Here is a 13219-nt window from a genome sequence, read left to right as displayed (position 1 = left end):
GCATTCAAGCATCTGCTTTGAGCAAGCGAATGTGCAGGATGATGAGGATACGGATTGTAAAACCATCAGTTCTTGCTTTTTTGGGATCATAGTATAAGGAGTTACAATGCAGTTCGGCAAATAAGTTGATACGTTGTGGTTTTAAGAATTGGAATTGAGGACTGATAAGGAAATTGAGGGTATTCTATAGTACCCTAGGGGCGTAGAGGAAGCAGGTAAGGACATTTACAAAGGGTAAAGGTGATGTATGATTTGAATCCTAAAGAATAAGTAACAGCCATGCAAGGGGTCAGCCGAGAATATACAAATGTGCAGAATGAGGCACTGTAAGGATGTGGATTTGAAAGAGCACATCATAAATATCAGAAAGCAAAATCGGTTCGCATGATGAAAGTTCAGAACATACGGAAAAAAGTAATTGCCTGGACAGATGCCAGCGGGAAAGGAAGTAGAGACTGTATTATACAAAATTTGATAAACTGCCTTGAGAAAAATGAAAAGATTCAAAACGGTTTTGCCTGGGGCAGGGAGTGTTATTCTATTATAATATCCAAAATCAGTATGGAATCAATCCATACCCCACCACCTGAGCTCCAGTGCTACATATGCTTCTGTCTATCATACTTAATATTTTAAAAACTTGTTTTGTCTCCCTGAACAGAATTTTAAAAGCAGGTATGGTAACCATACTCCAATAAAAGGTAAGAACTGTTACAAATATTATGAAGAGACAAAAAAATTAACACTGAGTAATAAACTTTTTACGTACGGATGCAAAACAAATCAAGGACTGGAATAGTAGAAGACAAAGCCATCAAAGAGAAAAATGGAGATATAAGAGGAAGGACGGGCTGACAAACGTGTAGAAGACAGGTAAATATTTGGTGAGGAAGTGAAATATAATCCTTAAGTTTTAGGTTTAGCTGGCCGGGTGTCCAGTGAAAATATCCCATATATACGATGTGGATGTTTTTATTTTGCTATACAGAAGTAAAAGTCATCTTGAGATAACAAATGTAATTATGTGATTGAAATCAGGGTGGAAATCTAAAAAGAAAAAATGTCAGTGATTAAACCCCATCTGACAAACACAGGAGGGGCAGGTGAAGACTTAGAGATCACACTTATGTGAATCCAATTATATAATGTATATCCCTCGTATATTTTCTTCTACTAAAACATATATTGTGCTTATATTTCCTAGCTTCCCTTGTAGCTAGATACAGGTGTGTTACTAAATTTTGGTTCTAATAACACCAGTGGAAGAAATATTCCCTTCTTCGCTCTGAAAGAATTCCATGTTTCCCCTAGCATTTTCCTAGGCACTGATTAGCAACGCATACATTATAAGCATGAAGTGTTTTGAATAAACTAGAAATCCGTACTCACAAGACAGATTATCTAAGCTCTATCACAATCTCTGGGCCCCTAAATCTAAACTGTTAAGGTGTAGATATAAAACCGTTTACATTCCCAAAGATGACAACATATCCTCTGACATTTATAGCAGTCTGGTAGGAATGATCAGGAGTTTCTCTGAGAAAGTAGAATTACCAACTACACCCCATTCCAAATGGCCGTGAAGTATCTGGTCACCAATAATAAGAAATGATTTCTACGTTTCTTGTTATTTTCTTTTTAAAATAAAAGTTTGTAACTCTCATCCTAGTGACCCTGTTCTCATTCTTGGTAGGAGGATGACAACAGGAAAAACAGATGACTTGTTCTGTTTCATTCTTTGTTGTTGTTTTTACGGTCACCAGGCCATAGGACTCCTGGACCAAAGGACTGTACATCACCCAGGAACTATCGACACACAGCAAAACATAGCAACCAGGTGAGTCTTCAGAGTTGGGTATGTTTAATATTTGAGAAGGAAAGTTCATCTGGGTTTTTTGACAGCCAGAGAAGTAAAATGGAGGACTTAAAGGAATCCTCTGCTATAATAAATTCTTCCAGAGTAAGAGCTTTACTTCAGCCTAAGACCACACAGCCAAAGATGGCAGATGGTTCCTAGCCTCCCTTCTAACTAGCTTGGCTACGTGACTATAAGATGAGGAGGGAAAAAAAAAAAAAAAAAAAACGAGAGCAGAAACTTGAAACAGTAAAAAGCAAGGAAACTTCAGATCTGTGCCTTTAGAAACACTGGAAAAATCACGGGGCCATGATAACAATAAGAGAAACTGTTTCTGGCAAAAGTTGGAAGGCGTCGATGGCAGAGCCAACGCAGTAGCTCTGGACCCCTCGTCCCTGGCTGTTTCACATACATTAATTTTATATTTCAGTGTCTTCTCACGGTAGCTTTAACTAAGGTGTGAAAGGGCTTAACTCTGAAAAGCAATAAGGATCCCCTGACATAAGAAGTAATGATGTGGAGATTAAGTATGGAAATATTTTAAGCATCAGCATGGAGAGTTAAGGTATTTTTAACACCATTACTAGGCTTTCCCACTATTAGCATCTGAAGCTCTGGAACCTTGGACTTACACTTTCCTGGATTTACACTCACAGCTGCTGCTCACGATTATTGGTGAGTTGGATGACGGAGTGCAAATCACCCACAAATTCCTTTACTGTGTGGAGACTGCCCATAAATCCTGTGACTCTAGAGAACCCTAACTTATATAGTCATTCAGGAATCACATTGCAATAATAAAATACCTTTATAATTTTATATAAGTCTAGAAAGTTAATATCATCATCATCACCACCACCATCATCACTATTATTATTATCTTCTCTTTACAGTCCAGTCATTCCCCCTACTAGTCTGCCTTCCAAAATGTCCCCATGCCATTACTCCTCCACTGTATCCAAGATGTCCCCAACCTCCACCCACCCCACCAGACTTTATAATTTTATATCACAAGTCAAGAAAGTCATTATTATTATTAATTTTTACAATCCGGTCATTATTGATTATCTGCATTTCTTCTTATGTCAGTTTCACCAGCTAGAGTGCCTATTGATAGCTAAATACTGTATTAATATTTACTAAATGAATGAAAGGAGTTATCATCTGTATTGTTTCACACATCTTAGAAAAGCAATTTTTATAGCTAGCATTTCCATATCTTTCTTGAATATATCATTTCAAGTGACAGAATAAAATAATAAATAAATAAATAAATAGAATAATAATCGTAAGTTAAATTGGTAACAAAACCAGACTTTTTATTGTTTTGAGATAGCGTTTCATTCTGTGGTTTAGGCTGGCCTTGAACTCATAGTGGGATCTAGCAGTAGGACTAGAGACATGAGCCACCATGCCTGGCCTAAAACTAGACATTTCTCAAGCTAGTCAAGTTACCATTTTTGTCAAATGAATCTACCTAGAATCTTGTTTTCTACTGTTTTGACCACAATAAAATTCATTCCTTCCCACAACCTCATGCAGGTCAGAACTCACTTGCCATGAGAGTAAGTTAGTTTATTATTTTCAGAAGGTATCTTAGCCAGAATCTGCTCTGTCACCTCCAGGAAGTTTCCTCCACACCAAGCATGTTTGGCAAGAATAGTGGTTCCCCTGGCAACAACGGCAAAAAGAATGGCCATGACTTCAATCTATTAAGAGTAAAAAAAAAGGACACAGATTTAGAATATTACTCAGGCACGAATTTTTTTTAAATTTTTAATTGTTTTTTAATTGTGTATTTCTTATTTACATCTCAAATGTTATTCCCTTTCCCAGTTTCCTGTCCATAAGCTCCCTAATCCCTCTCCCTCCCCATTTATAAGGCTGTTCCCCTCCCTATCCCCCCTCCTGAACACCTCTCCCCACTCATGTATCTACATCCATCTAGAGAAAGCACTGAACAAAAATCATTATAGCACAGAAATTAATGCAAACTTAATAGGAAGTGGGGCACAGCTCGGTGGTATAAAGTATGCTTCCTGCACTTATAGACCCGAGTTTCGACCTCTTAAATGAGGAGAAAAGTGAATGACCTTCTACAAGTTTGTGACTTAAACTGCTTCTAGTTACAAATTAATGTGCACATGGGCTGTATTTACAGATTATATAGCAGAAACCAATGCTCTTTCAAAAGCAATGATCATATATAGCAAAGCGGCTTAGAGATGCCACCACAGTTTGATGAAATAATTTCAACCTGAAAACTTATCCTAGGGAAATAATTCAGCAGAGACTAGACTCCGGATTCACAGAGATCACTGTTAACAATCACATTGACTCATATTTATTAAGCACTCACCTTGTAACAGATACTAGTTTAAGTATTTAAAAAAAAACCCAGAGGCACTGACTCCTTAACTATTTTACACAAGATTACAGAGCTAGAACGATACAGTCATTTAAACCCAGACAGTGTGATTCTAGAACCCACATGACGGTACAGAACTAATAATATGAATATTATATGATCTATGCCTATATGATAATTACTTTTAATATAAAAGCAACCAAATGAAATTCACCCAAACCTTCCAAAAGAGCGATTTATAATTCATGTTAGAATCTTCATAAACAGAAATATTATCAAACAAAAGGGCATGAGTTCAAAATTACTTTCCTGATATTTGGATAGGAATATGCTGATTTTTCTTCGTATAACAAGCCACATTTCCCTGCTTCACGGTGTAAGCTATGGAAATTAACAAATCAACTCTTCAGTGTAATATAACTTAACATGTTCATTTCACCAAGTAAATCAATGGTTCTCAAACTATAGCAAGACTGGTTTGTATTGGGTAGTGTAATCTCTTAAAATACAATTTTTAAACCAGAGGTCAGGTTCTGAAAATTATAGTTGAATAATCTGGCCTGGAGAAGCCTAGAAAAAAAACTTAATTCACTTAACCATTCTTCATTACACAAAGTAGAAGGTGGTGAAGTGCTTGGGGTTGGGTAGTCTGCTGCGTCCCGACTGCAATCTCTGTGGAAGAGCAAAAGCTGGTCTTCTAGTAGGATCTCTCCTTCATTCCTACTGCCTCAATAAATCTGTTCTCTAGGGTTATGTCTTCAGTAGTCTTTGTTTTCCCCCTGACTCCTCTATACATAGAAAGTTGGTTTCCAAACCAACATTTCATAATTTTTATCTCCCTTGACCCAAAAGCCCCCCTTGATCATGTATTATTGTGCTGTCGTCATATGTCTATATGTTATCTTTGCTTCTCTACCTCCTTTTATATTACTACACTTTGGCTTCTGATCTTAACAATTCAGAATACAATGCTTCCTCAAATCACCGACAGCCAAAGAAGCCAAATTAGTCAAATTAATTAATTAAGCCAAAGAAGTTAAATTATACTACATTGAAGAGTTGATTTGTTAATTTCTATAGCTTAAACCATGAAGAAGGGAAATCTGGCTTGTTATGGGGAAAAATAAATAAGAAATGAATAAATAATAGTCATGTTTCTATTATCACCTTACTTTGTCTCTCAAGAATCATCAACGCGCTAATTCTTGTTCTTTAAATATTCCCATGTAGTTGGCTTCTTTGGCTTTCTCCTTGATGACTTTTTCTCTCCTACCTCATCAGTAAATATTGGATTCCCCAGGGGACTGATTCTATGCCCGTTTAGCACAGATGAGCATATGTGGACTTGACATTTAAAATATAATTCGTAAAAGATACACTGCATATAAAAGAATAGGATTAATGATAAAATCCAAGACACAACCAACAATTGAGGGGAAGATAAAAGAGTAAAGACACCAATAAAACTCCAGAGGACCAAGAGGTCAAAGGGGAACAGGTGTTAGCAGTTGGAAGTGCTAGCTCACAAAGAATGACTAGAAAATCGTGACTTCAATTTTATAAGGAATTGCCTACGGTGAAAGAGACATAGAGTAAAACAGGCAAGAGCAAAGAGAGATGCAAAGATAAGAATTCAATTGGTACCTAGATGAGAAAGTAATGGCTTTGGTCACTCTGAAACTTCAAGAAGAAAACCAAGCTTTGCAGCAATATAAAAAAGATTGCTTTCATCAGATGTAACTTTATTATGAGCCAAGGGCTTGAGGTAACTGTTTAAAATGCCTAAGTAATCCTAAATTGTGTTTAAAAGTAGGATAATTTGCTCTCTTTAAGTACTGTTACTATTCCATGCTGTGCTGGTCAGACTCGATGTTCTTTGTGTACAAAGAACAGTGGATTCAAACCAGAAGGAAGAGACTCCATGTGAGAAATCTTGAGATGATGTCACACAAAGGATGATTTGGGGAAAAACAGTTAAGAAAAAGAGAAGAAAGGGGAATGTGAAATAGTTTTTAAGTTTATAGAAAGTATATATGTACTGGAGCAGAGAACACTATTCAGAGTAAAACTGGGTACAGCGGATAAAAGTTACAGAAAAGTAGTGCTCGTTTCCCCCCCTCAATAAGTAGTTCCTAATTAAAATCTGTACTGCTAAATATTGCATCTATACTAACACAAGTCTGATTTTCTTTCCAGATATTACTAATAGGAATGTTTTTACTTCCAGTTCCTGCCAGAGCCGAGAGCTGAAAGCCAGTCTCCAGGAGCACCGACAGACCTGAGAGTAGAGATTAGACCAACTCTTCTGCTCCAAGTGACCTGCCTTAGGACACAGAAACCCGGGAGCAGTCTGGGACAGGGCCCTTCCAGTTTCTGGATGTGTCTGGGGCTGAACCACTCCCACAGCTCTCTGTACCCAAATCCCGTAGGGGACAGAGCTGGACTCTTGGAAGTGGGGACCATCCTGAGAGCTCAGAGGAGACAACCATGTTCCTGACCCAAGAGGAACCCGCCTAGTGTCCTCTGTGCTCACTGGGCACAGGAACCTAGGAGCAGTCGGGAGCAGTACCCTTCTGGTTCCTGCCAGAGCCAAGAGCTGAAAGCCAGTCTCCAGGAGCACTGAAACACCTGAGAGCAGAGGTAAGACCAACCCTTCTGTTCCAAGCAACCCAACTGGAGGCCTCAGGACCCACAAACCTGTAAGCAGCTCACTGTTTCCAGCTGAAAGCAAACAGGTCTACAGGAGTGCTGACACCCAGGCCTACATGAGGGTCAAACCTCTGTCAGAGAAAGCAAGACAAGCCAACACCAAGCGACAACCTGATGGCGAGAGGCAAACGCAGGAACCTAAGCAACAGAAACCAATGCCCTAATCAATAACTTGATCAAGGAAGAAATAAGGAAAGAAATTAAAGACTTCTTAGAATTTAATGAAAATGAAGGCACAACATACCCAAATGTATGGGACACAATGAAAGCTGTGCTAAGAGGAAAACTCATAGCTCTGAGTGCCTGCAGAAAGAAACAGGAGACAGCATATGTCAGCAGCTTGACAGCACACCTAAAAGTCCTAGAACAAAAAGAAGCAAATACACCCAGGAGGAGTAGAAGGCAGGAAATAATCAAACTCAGAGCTGAAGTCAACCAAGTAGAAACAAAAAGGACCATACAAAGAATCAACAAAACCATAACCACTCTACTCCAGTAGGGCCACATCTTAACAGGCATCAGAAGCCAGGACTTCAATATAACTTTATGGAGGACACAATTAACAGGACTCACTGTTCCTTTTAAATCATTCCTAATCTCCCCTTTTCACATAATTCACATCCCTTCTACATGTAAAACCAGCTACCTTGTCTTTTTTCTCACTGATATTAGAGACTCATCCTTATAGCTATGAGGCAATCGACTATGGTTTTTGGATTTAGAGAAAACTGTTGTAGTTGGATGTAGTTGTGTACACTTGTGATACTAACACTTGGGAAGCAGAGGCAGGAATATCAAGAGTTCAGGGTGAGTCTTGGCAGTAAAGTGATTTCAAGCTCAGCCTGGATAGGATGGCCAAAGCAGTGGACAATGGAGATATGAAACTCAGGAAGAGAGGACGCCTACTAAGGGAATCATAACACAAAGGGAGGCAGACTTTAAAACATGCAATGAAGTATAAAGAATGAATAATATATGAATAATCACAATTGATCAAATTAGATAAGACATATGATTCTAAAAGAAAGGAATGAGTAGGTACCAATCTGTCAGCATTTTCCTCAGTATATTGTTAACATTTCTCCTTAAAAGAGGTTAAACTTTGCTTTACTCTTAGCCTCCCAATTCTCAGCACGATACCTGACAAGGAATATTTATTGAACAGTTAAGTGAACACTGGGTGCACTGAAAATACTGTAACTGGGAGATAACTTTATATTATACAGAACCTGTTAAAAGGAGTATGTATGTATGTATGTATTTATTTATTTATTTTTATTAACTTGAGTATTTATTTACATTTCGATTGTTATTCCCTTTCCCGGTTTCCGAGCCAACATCCCCCTAACCCCTCCCCTTCCTTATGGGTGTTCCCCTCCCCATCCTCCCCCCATTACTGCCCTCCCCCCAACAATCATGTTCACTGGGGGTTCAGTCTTGGCAGGACCAAGGGCTTCCCCTTCCACTGGTGCTCTTATTAGGCTATTCATTGCTACCTATGAGGTTGGAGCCCAGGGTCAGTCCATGTATAGTCTTTGGGTAGTGGCTTAGTCCCTGGAAGCTCTGGTTGGTTGGCATTGTTGTTCATATGGGGTCTCAAGTTCCTTCAAGCTCTTCCAGTCCTTTCTCTGATTCCTTCAACGGGGGTCCCGTTCTCAGTTCAGTGGTTTGCTGCTGGCATTCGCCTATGTATTTGCTGTATTCTGGCTGTGTCTCTGAGTATTTATTTTTAATATCAAACTCTCTCTTTAATTCAGGTAACATAGTTCATTGATAGTTATTCAATCGCCAACTCTTTACTCTGAGACTGTGGTGGTTTGTATATACTTGGGCTGGGGAGTGGCACTATTAGGAGGTGTGGCCTTGTTGGAGGAAGTGTGTCACTGTGGGTGTGGGCTTTAATACCCTCATTCTAGCTGCCTGGAAGTCAGTCTTCTCCTGCTTGCCTTTGGAACAAGATGTAGACCTCTCAGCTTCTCCTGCACGGTGCCTGCCTGGATGCTGCCATGTTCCCGCCTTGATGATAATGAACTGAACCTCTGAACCTGTAAGCCAGCCCCAATTAAATGTTGTCTTCTAAGAGGTGCCTTGGTCATGGTGTCTGTTCACAGCAGTAAAAGCCAGAGACAGAGAGACTCAGCAGGAAATAAGTCAATGGCAAATAAACCACATATTGTGATGCAATAACCTTAGAACTGATAGCAAGCCAGACAATTTGAAAGGAGGGAGAATGTTTATGAAAAGTGTGGCTATCAACTAAGATTACTCTTGTTGCTATCACAAGTGTTGTTCCTGAAAAATGATCTGAAGTCCAACTATATCTCTCTCACTTGGTCAGGATAGGATTTTTTTTCTGTAAAACCTTCTAAGTTTTGCTTTTACCAACACACACCACCATATTGATGTATTATTCCTATTTATCCCAGTTCCCCAAACATGTAAGTTCCTATACTAGTCACCTCCTTGTTTGCTACCAATGTATTCCATGCACTTAAGGGAGCGCCCAGTATGGATTCATTCTTTAATAAATACATGTTAAGTCCATGGCTTCCAGACGTAGTTATTCAAAGGGAAAGAAATTTTCCAAAGGGAATGGTGATACAAATCAGAGTATAAAATCCAAAGGAAAAAACTTGATAATTCATTGGTTATGAGAGTCAGAGCCATATTAGCCAAAGAGCCAAGATCACGATCAACTTGGTAAATATTGGCCATCAAGGAAAAAAACCCAGTAACATGCTCAGACAATAGGTTTGAGTGGAGATCCCTCTAGGATAGATTTTTTTAAAAATAATCCTCAAAATACTAAAGACACAGAAAATATTTATAGAAAAATTGATGACTTTTGAAAAATAATCCTGAAAATATAAAGACACAGAAAATATTTATAGAAAAATTGATTTTTGGAAGATAATCCTGAATATATATTTGTTAAGGTTGTAAGGTGGGGGGCATAGGAACTCACAATGAAGCACCAACAAGCAAAGGGAAAACATGAAGCAGGAAGTGATATCGGTGAACATGGGTGACAAGAGGTTTTTTTTTGTTGTTGTTGTTGTTGTTGTTTTTTTTTTTTTTTTTTTTTTTGGCTATAGAAGTCTGCAGAACGCAAACGAGAGAAACAACATCTTTGCACCCTGTGATGACAACTTAAAGGACACGCTGTGACACCAACCCGAGACTCCACAGCAGTGTGAAAACACACTTTGCCCAAACTGGATCTGCTCGAAAATTAGACACCAGAGAAACCAAAGCCACCCGTATCCCACCTTAGCCTCCCTCCCTCTCATCCCATTCCAGTTACCTGGCCGGGTACCCCCTAGCGGGCACTCGCGCTCCGGACTGATGGGCGCGGGTCCCCCCAGGGTCGTCCACTGCCTGAAACAAGAGATGGACGGGACCCGAGGCTGCAAGCTTCCGGGTAAAGCGCCCCGCCTACGCGTGGCCTCCTGGGAACATGAGCTCTCCTCCAATGGGAGCAGAGTAGAGGTCGGGATCCGAGGCGTTCCCACCCCCCGCACTTCCCAGGACCCGCACTGAACGCTGGGAGTTGTAGTTCTGAGTGTAATGGCGCCGCGTCTGAATTAGGTCGTATCAACAACTCATATACAACATTGAACGCTGTACTGTGATCCCAGGAAACGAGAAGATGCAAGACAACACAAGCAGTGTGTGTGTGTGTGTGTGTGTGTGTGTGTGTGTGTGTGTGTGTGTTTGTGTGTGTGAATGTGTGTGTCTCTGTGTGTGTTTGAGTGTATGTGTTTGTGTGTGAGTGTATGTGAGTGTGTGTGTCTGTCTGTGTGTGAGTGTATGTGAATGTGTGTGTGTCTGTGCATGTGTGTCTGTGTGTGTGAATGTGTGTGTTTGTGAGTGAGTGTGTGTGTCTGTGTGTGTATGTGTTTGTGTCTGTGTGTCTCTGTGTGTCTGTCTGTATGTGAATGTGTGTGTTTGTGAGTGTGTGTCTGTGTGTATGTGTTTGTGTCTGTGTCTGTGTTTCTGTGTGTGTGTGAATGTGTGTGTTTGTGAGTGTGTGTGCTGTGTGTATGTTTGTGTCTGTGTATGTGTCTGTGTGTGTCTGTGTGTGTGTCTGTGTGTAACTCTGAAATGCTACCATAGTCAAGATAAAAAACCTTCCCGTTACTGTAAACTTCACTGTGTGCCTCACCAATCATTTCTCCCATGCTTTGGCAGCAAAAATAACAGCAGCGGCAGCAACAACACTCAGCGGCAGCTACTTTTGTGTGACCTGTGTCTGCTGGGCTCTCTGCCCCCAACCCCCAGCCCAGCAAACTCTGCCTCCTGACTCTGTGTTACCAACCCTGGAGTTTTCTCTTACTTAAAACATTCCAAAGTCTCCTTTCCAACTCCACACCTCCAACCTCCTCGCCACACACAAACTCGAGAGGCCGTTCTCCAGCTTCACCATTTCATACAGAATCCTCACAAGGTTGCTACAGAAAGTACTGTACAGCCATTGCTGCATCCGCAAGGTTTGCCTCCCGCATCGCCGCCGCCTCATTTCCTTCTGCAGTTTTCACATTGCACAGACCCTTGCCCTGCACTTTTTTCTTATTCTTCTCAAACTTCTTGGTTACATCAGCCATCCCCACGGTAAGGTTGTCACCCACAGGTTGATGATTCTCATGGATTTAGGAAGCCCAGACAATACTCTTGAGGCCTGGTGTTAACTGGATAGCTTCGGTATCTAAATCTTAATCTACAATTTGAATCACAATCTACCTAATGGATTTCTTTCTCCGTTCCATAGCCTGTTTGTATCACTAAGTAACACATCCGATCTGCTGACCGCTCCACAACGCTAGGTGTGCTTTCGGATACGCGTTTCCTCAAAGCTCATAGCCACACAATGAGTAATCTATTTTCTGACTACTGAATGCTTCATTTCACACAGCTTCAGCTTCCTCATCCCTTTCCAAGGGTTTTCAAACAGCTCTGTTGTTCGTCTTTTCTTTACCCTTTTTCTTCATGCACTGACATAATTTAACTTAAAGCTTAGATTCTCGAAGGCAATACCTGAGTTTTGTGCCTCATGTGCTAGAGAGGCTCGAGTGACATTTTGCAATTTAATGAATGGAAACATATACTTAATGCATCAGCTTTATTTTTCTTCCCTAAGATGGAGAAGAAGCAAAAGTAGGAGAACCACAAAGAAAGAAGAATCTTTATCTCCATTGGATAAAAAAAACCATGAACTTTTTATTTCATAGTTTCTATGGGGTTTCTGTTTGTTTTTCTTTTCTTTTATTGGATATTTTTCTTTACTTACATTTCAAATGTTATCCCCTTTCCAGGTTTCCTCTCCAGAAATCCCCGATCCCATCTCCCCACCCGCTGCCTCCCTGAGGGTACTCCACTCACCCACCTACCGGCTCCCTCCCACCTCCCCGTCCTGACATTCCCTTATACTGGGGCATGGAGCCTTCATAAGACCAAGGGCCTCTCCTCCCCTTGATGCCCCACAAGGCCCATCCTCTGCAACACATGCTGCGGGAGCCATGGGTCCCTCCACCTGTGCTCTTTGGGTAGTGGTTTAGTCCCTGGGAGCTCTGGGGGATCTGGTTGGTTGATATTGTTCTTCCTATGGAGTTGCAAACCCCCGAAGTTACCTCAGTCCTTTCTCTAACTCCTCCATTGGGGACTCCATTCTCAGCCCAACGGTTGGCTGTCAGAATCCGCCTTTGTATTGGTCAGGCTTTGGCAGAGCCTCTCAGGGGACAGCTATATCAGGCTCCTGTCAGCATGCACTTCTTGGCATCAGCAATAGTGTCTGGGTTTTGTGACTGCATATGGCCTGGATCGCCAGGTGGGGCAGGATCTGAATGGCCGCTCCTTCAGTCTCTGCTCCAAACTTTGTCTCCATATTTCCTCCTGTGAATATTTTTGTTCCCCTTTCAAGAAGGACTGAAGCACCCACACTTTGGTCATCCTTCTTCGTGGACTTCATGTGGTCCGTGCATTGCATCTTGGATGTTCCGAGCTTTTGGGCTGATGGGGTTTGCAACCCCATAGGAAGAACAATATCAACCAACCAGATCCCTCAGAGCACCCAGGGACTAAACCAGTATCCAAAGAGTACACATGGAGGGACCCACGGCTCCAGCTGTGTATGTAACAGAGGATGGGCTTTGTTGGGCATCAGTGGTAGGAGAGGCCCTTGGTCTTGTGAAGGCTCAATGCCCCAGTGTAAGGGATGTCAGGACAGGGAGGTGGGAGGGAGTGGGTGGGTGGGTGGGAGAGCACCCTCAAAGAACGGGGGTGGGATGGGG

General features: G+C 41.1%; 1 protein-coding gene across 2 annotated transcripts in view; it reads right to left on the bottom strand.

Moving 5' to 3' along the window:
* Vamp7 (vesicle-associated membrane protein 7) overlaps nt 1-10407 on the bottom strand; it is a 116351-nt gene extending 105944 nt beyond the window's left edge. Inside the window, exons 1-2 of one of the 2 annotated variants that reach the window (XM_063271720.1) lie at nt 10237-10407; nt 3410-3564 (exon numbers count right to left, since the gene is read on the bottom strand). In XM_063271720.1, the coding sequence (XP_063127790.1) occupies nt 3410-3555 (146 nt within the window). In that variant the 5' untranslated portion in view covers nt 3556-3564; nt 10237-10407. 2 annotated transcript variants of the gene reach the window in all.
* Between the last annotated feature and the right edge of the window lie 2812 nt (nt 10408-13219).

Source organism: Rattus norvegicus, chromosome 12, assembly GCF_036323735.1.
Source record: "Rattus norvegicus strain BN/NHsdMcwi chromosome 12, GRCr8, whole genome shotgun sequence".
NCBI classification, from domain to species: domain Eukaryota; kingdom Metazoa; phylum Chordata; class Mammalia; order Rodentia; family Muridae; genus Rattus; species Rattus norvegicus.
The sequence above is the reverse complement of the archived record's forward strand: the minus strand, read 5'-3'. Positions and strand labels throughout refer to the sequence as shown.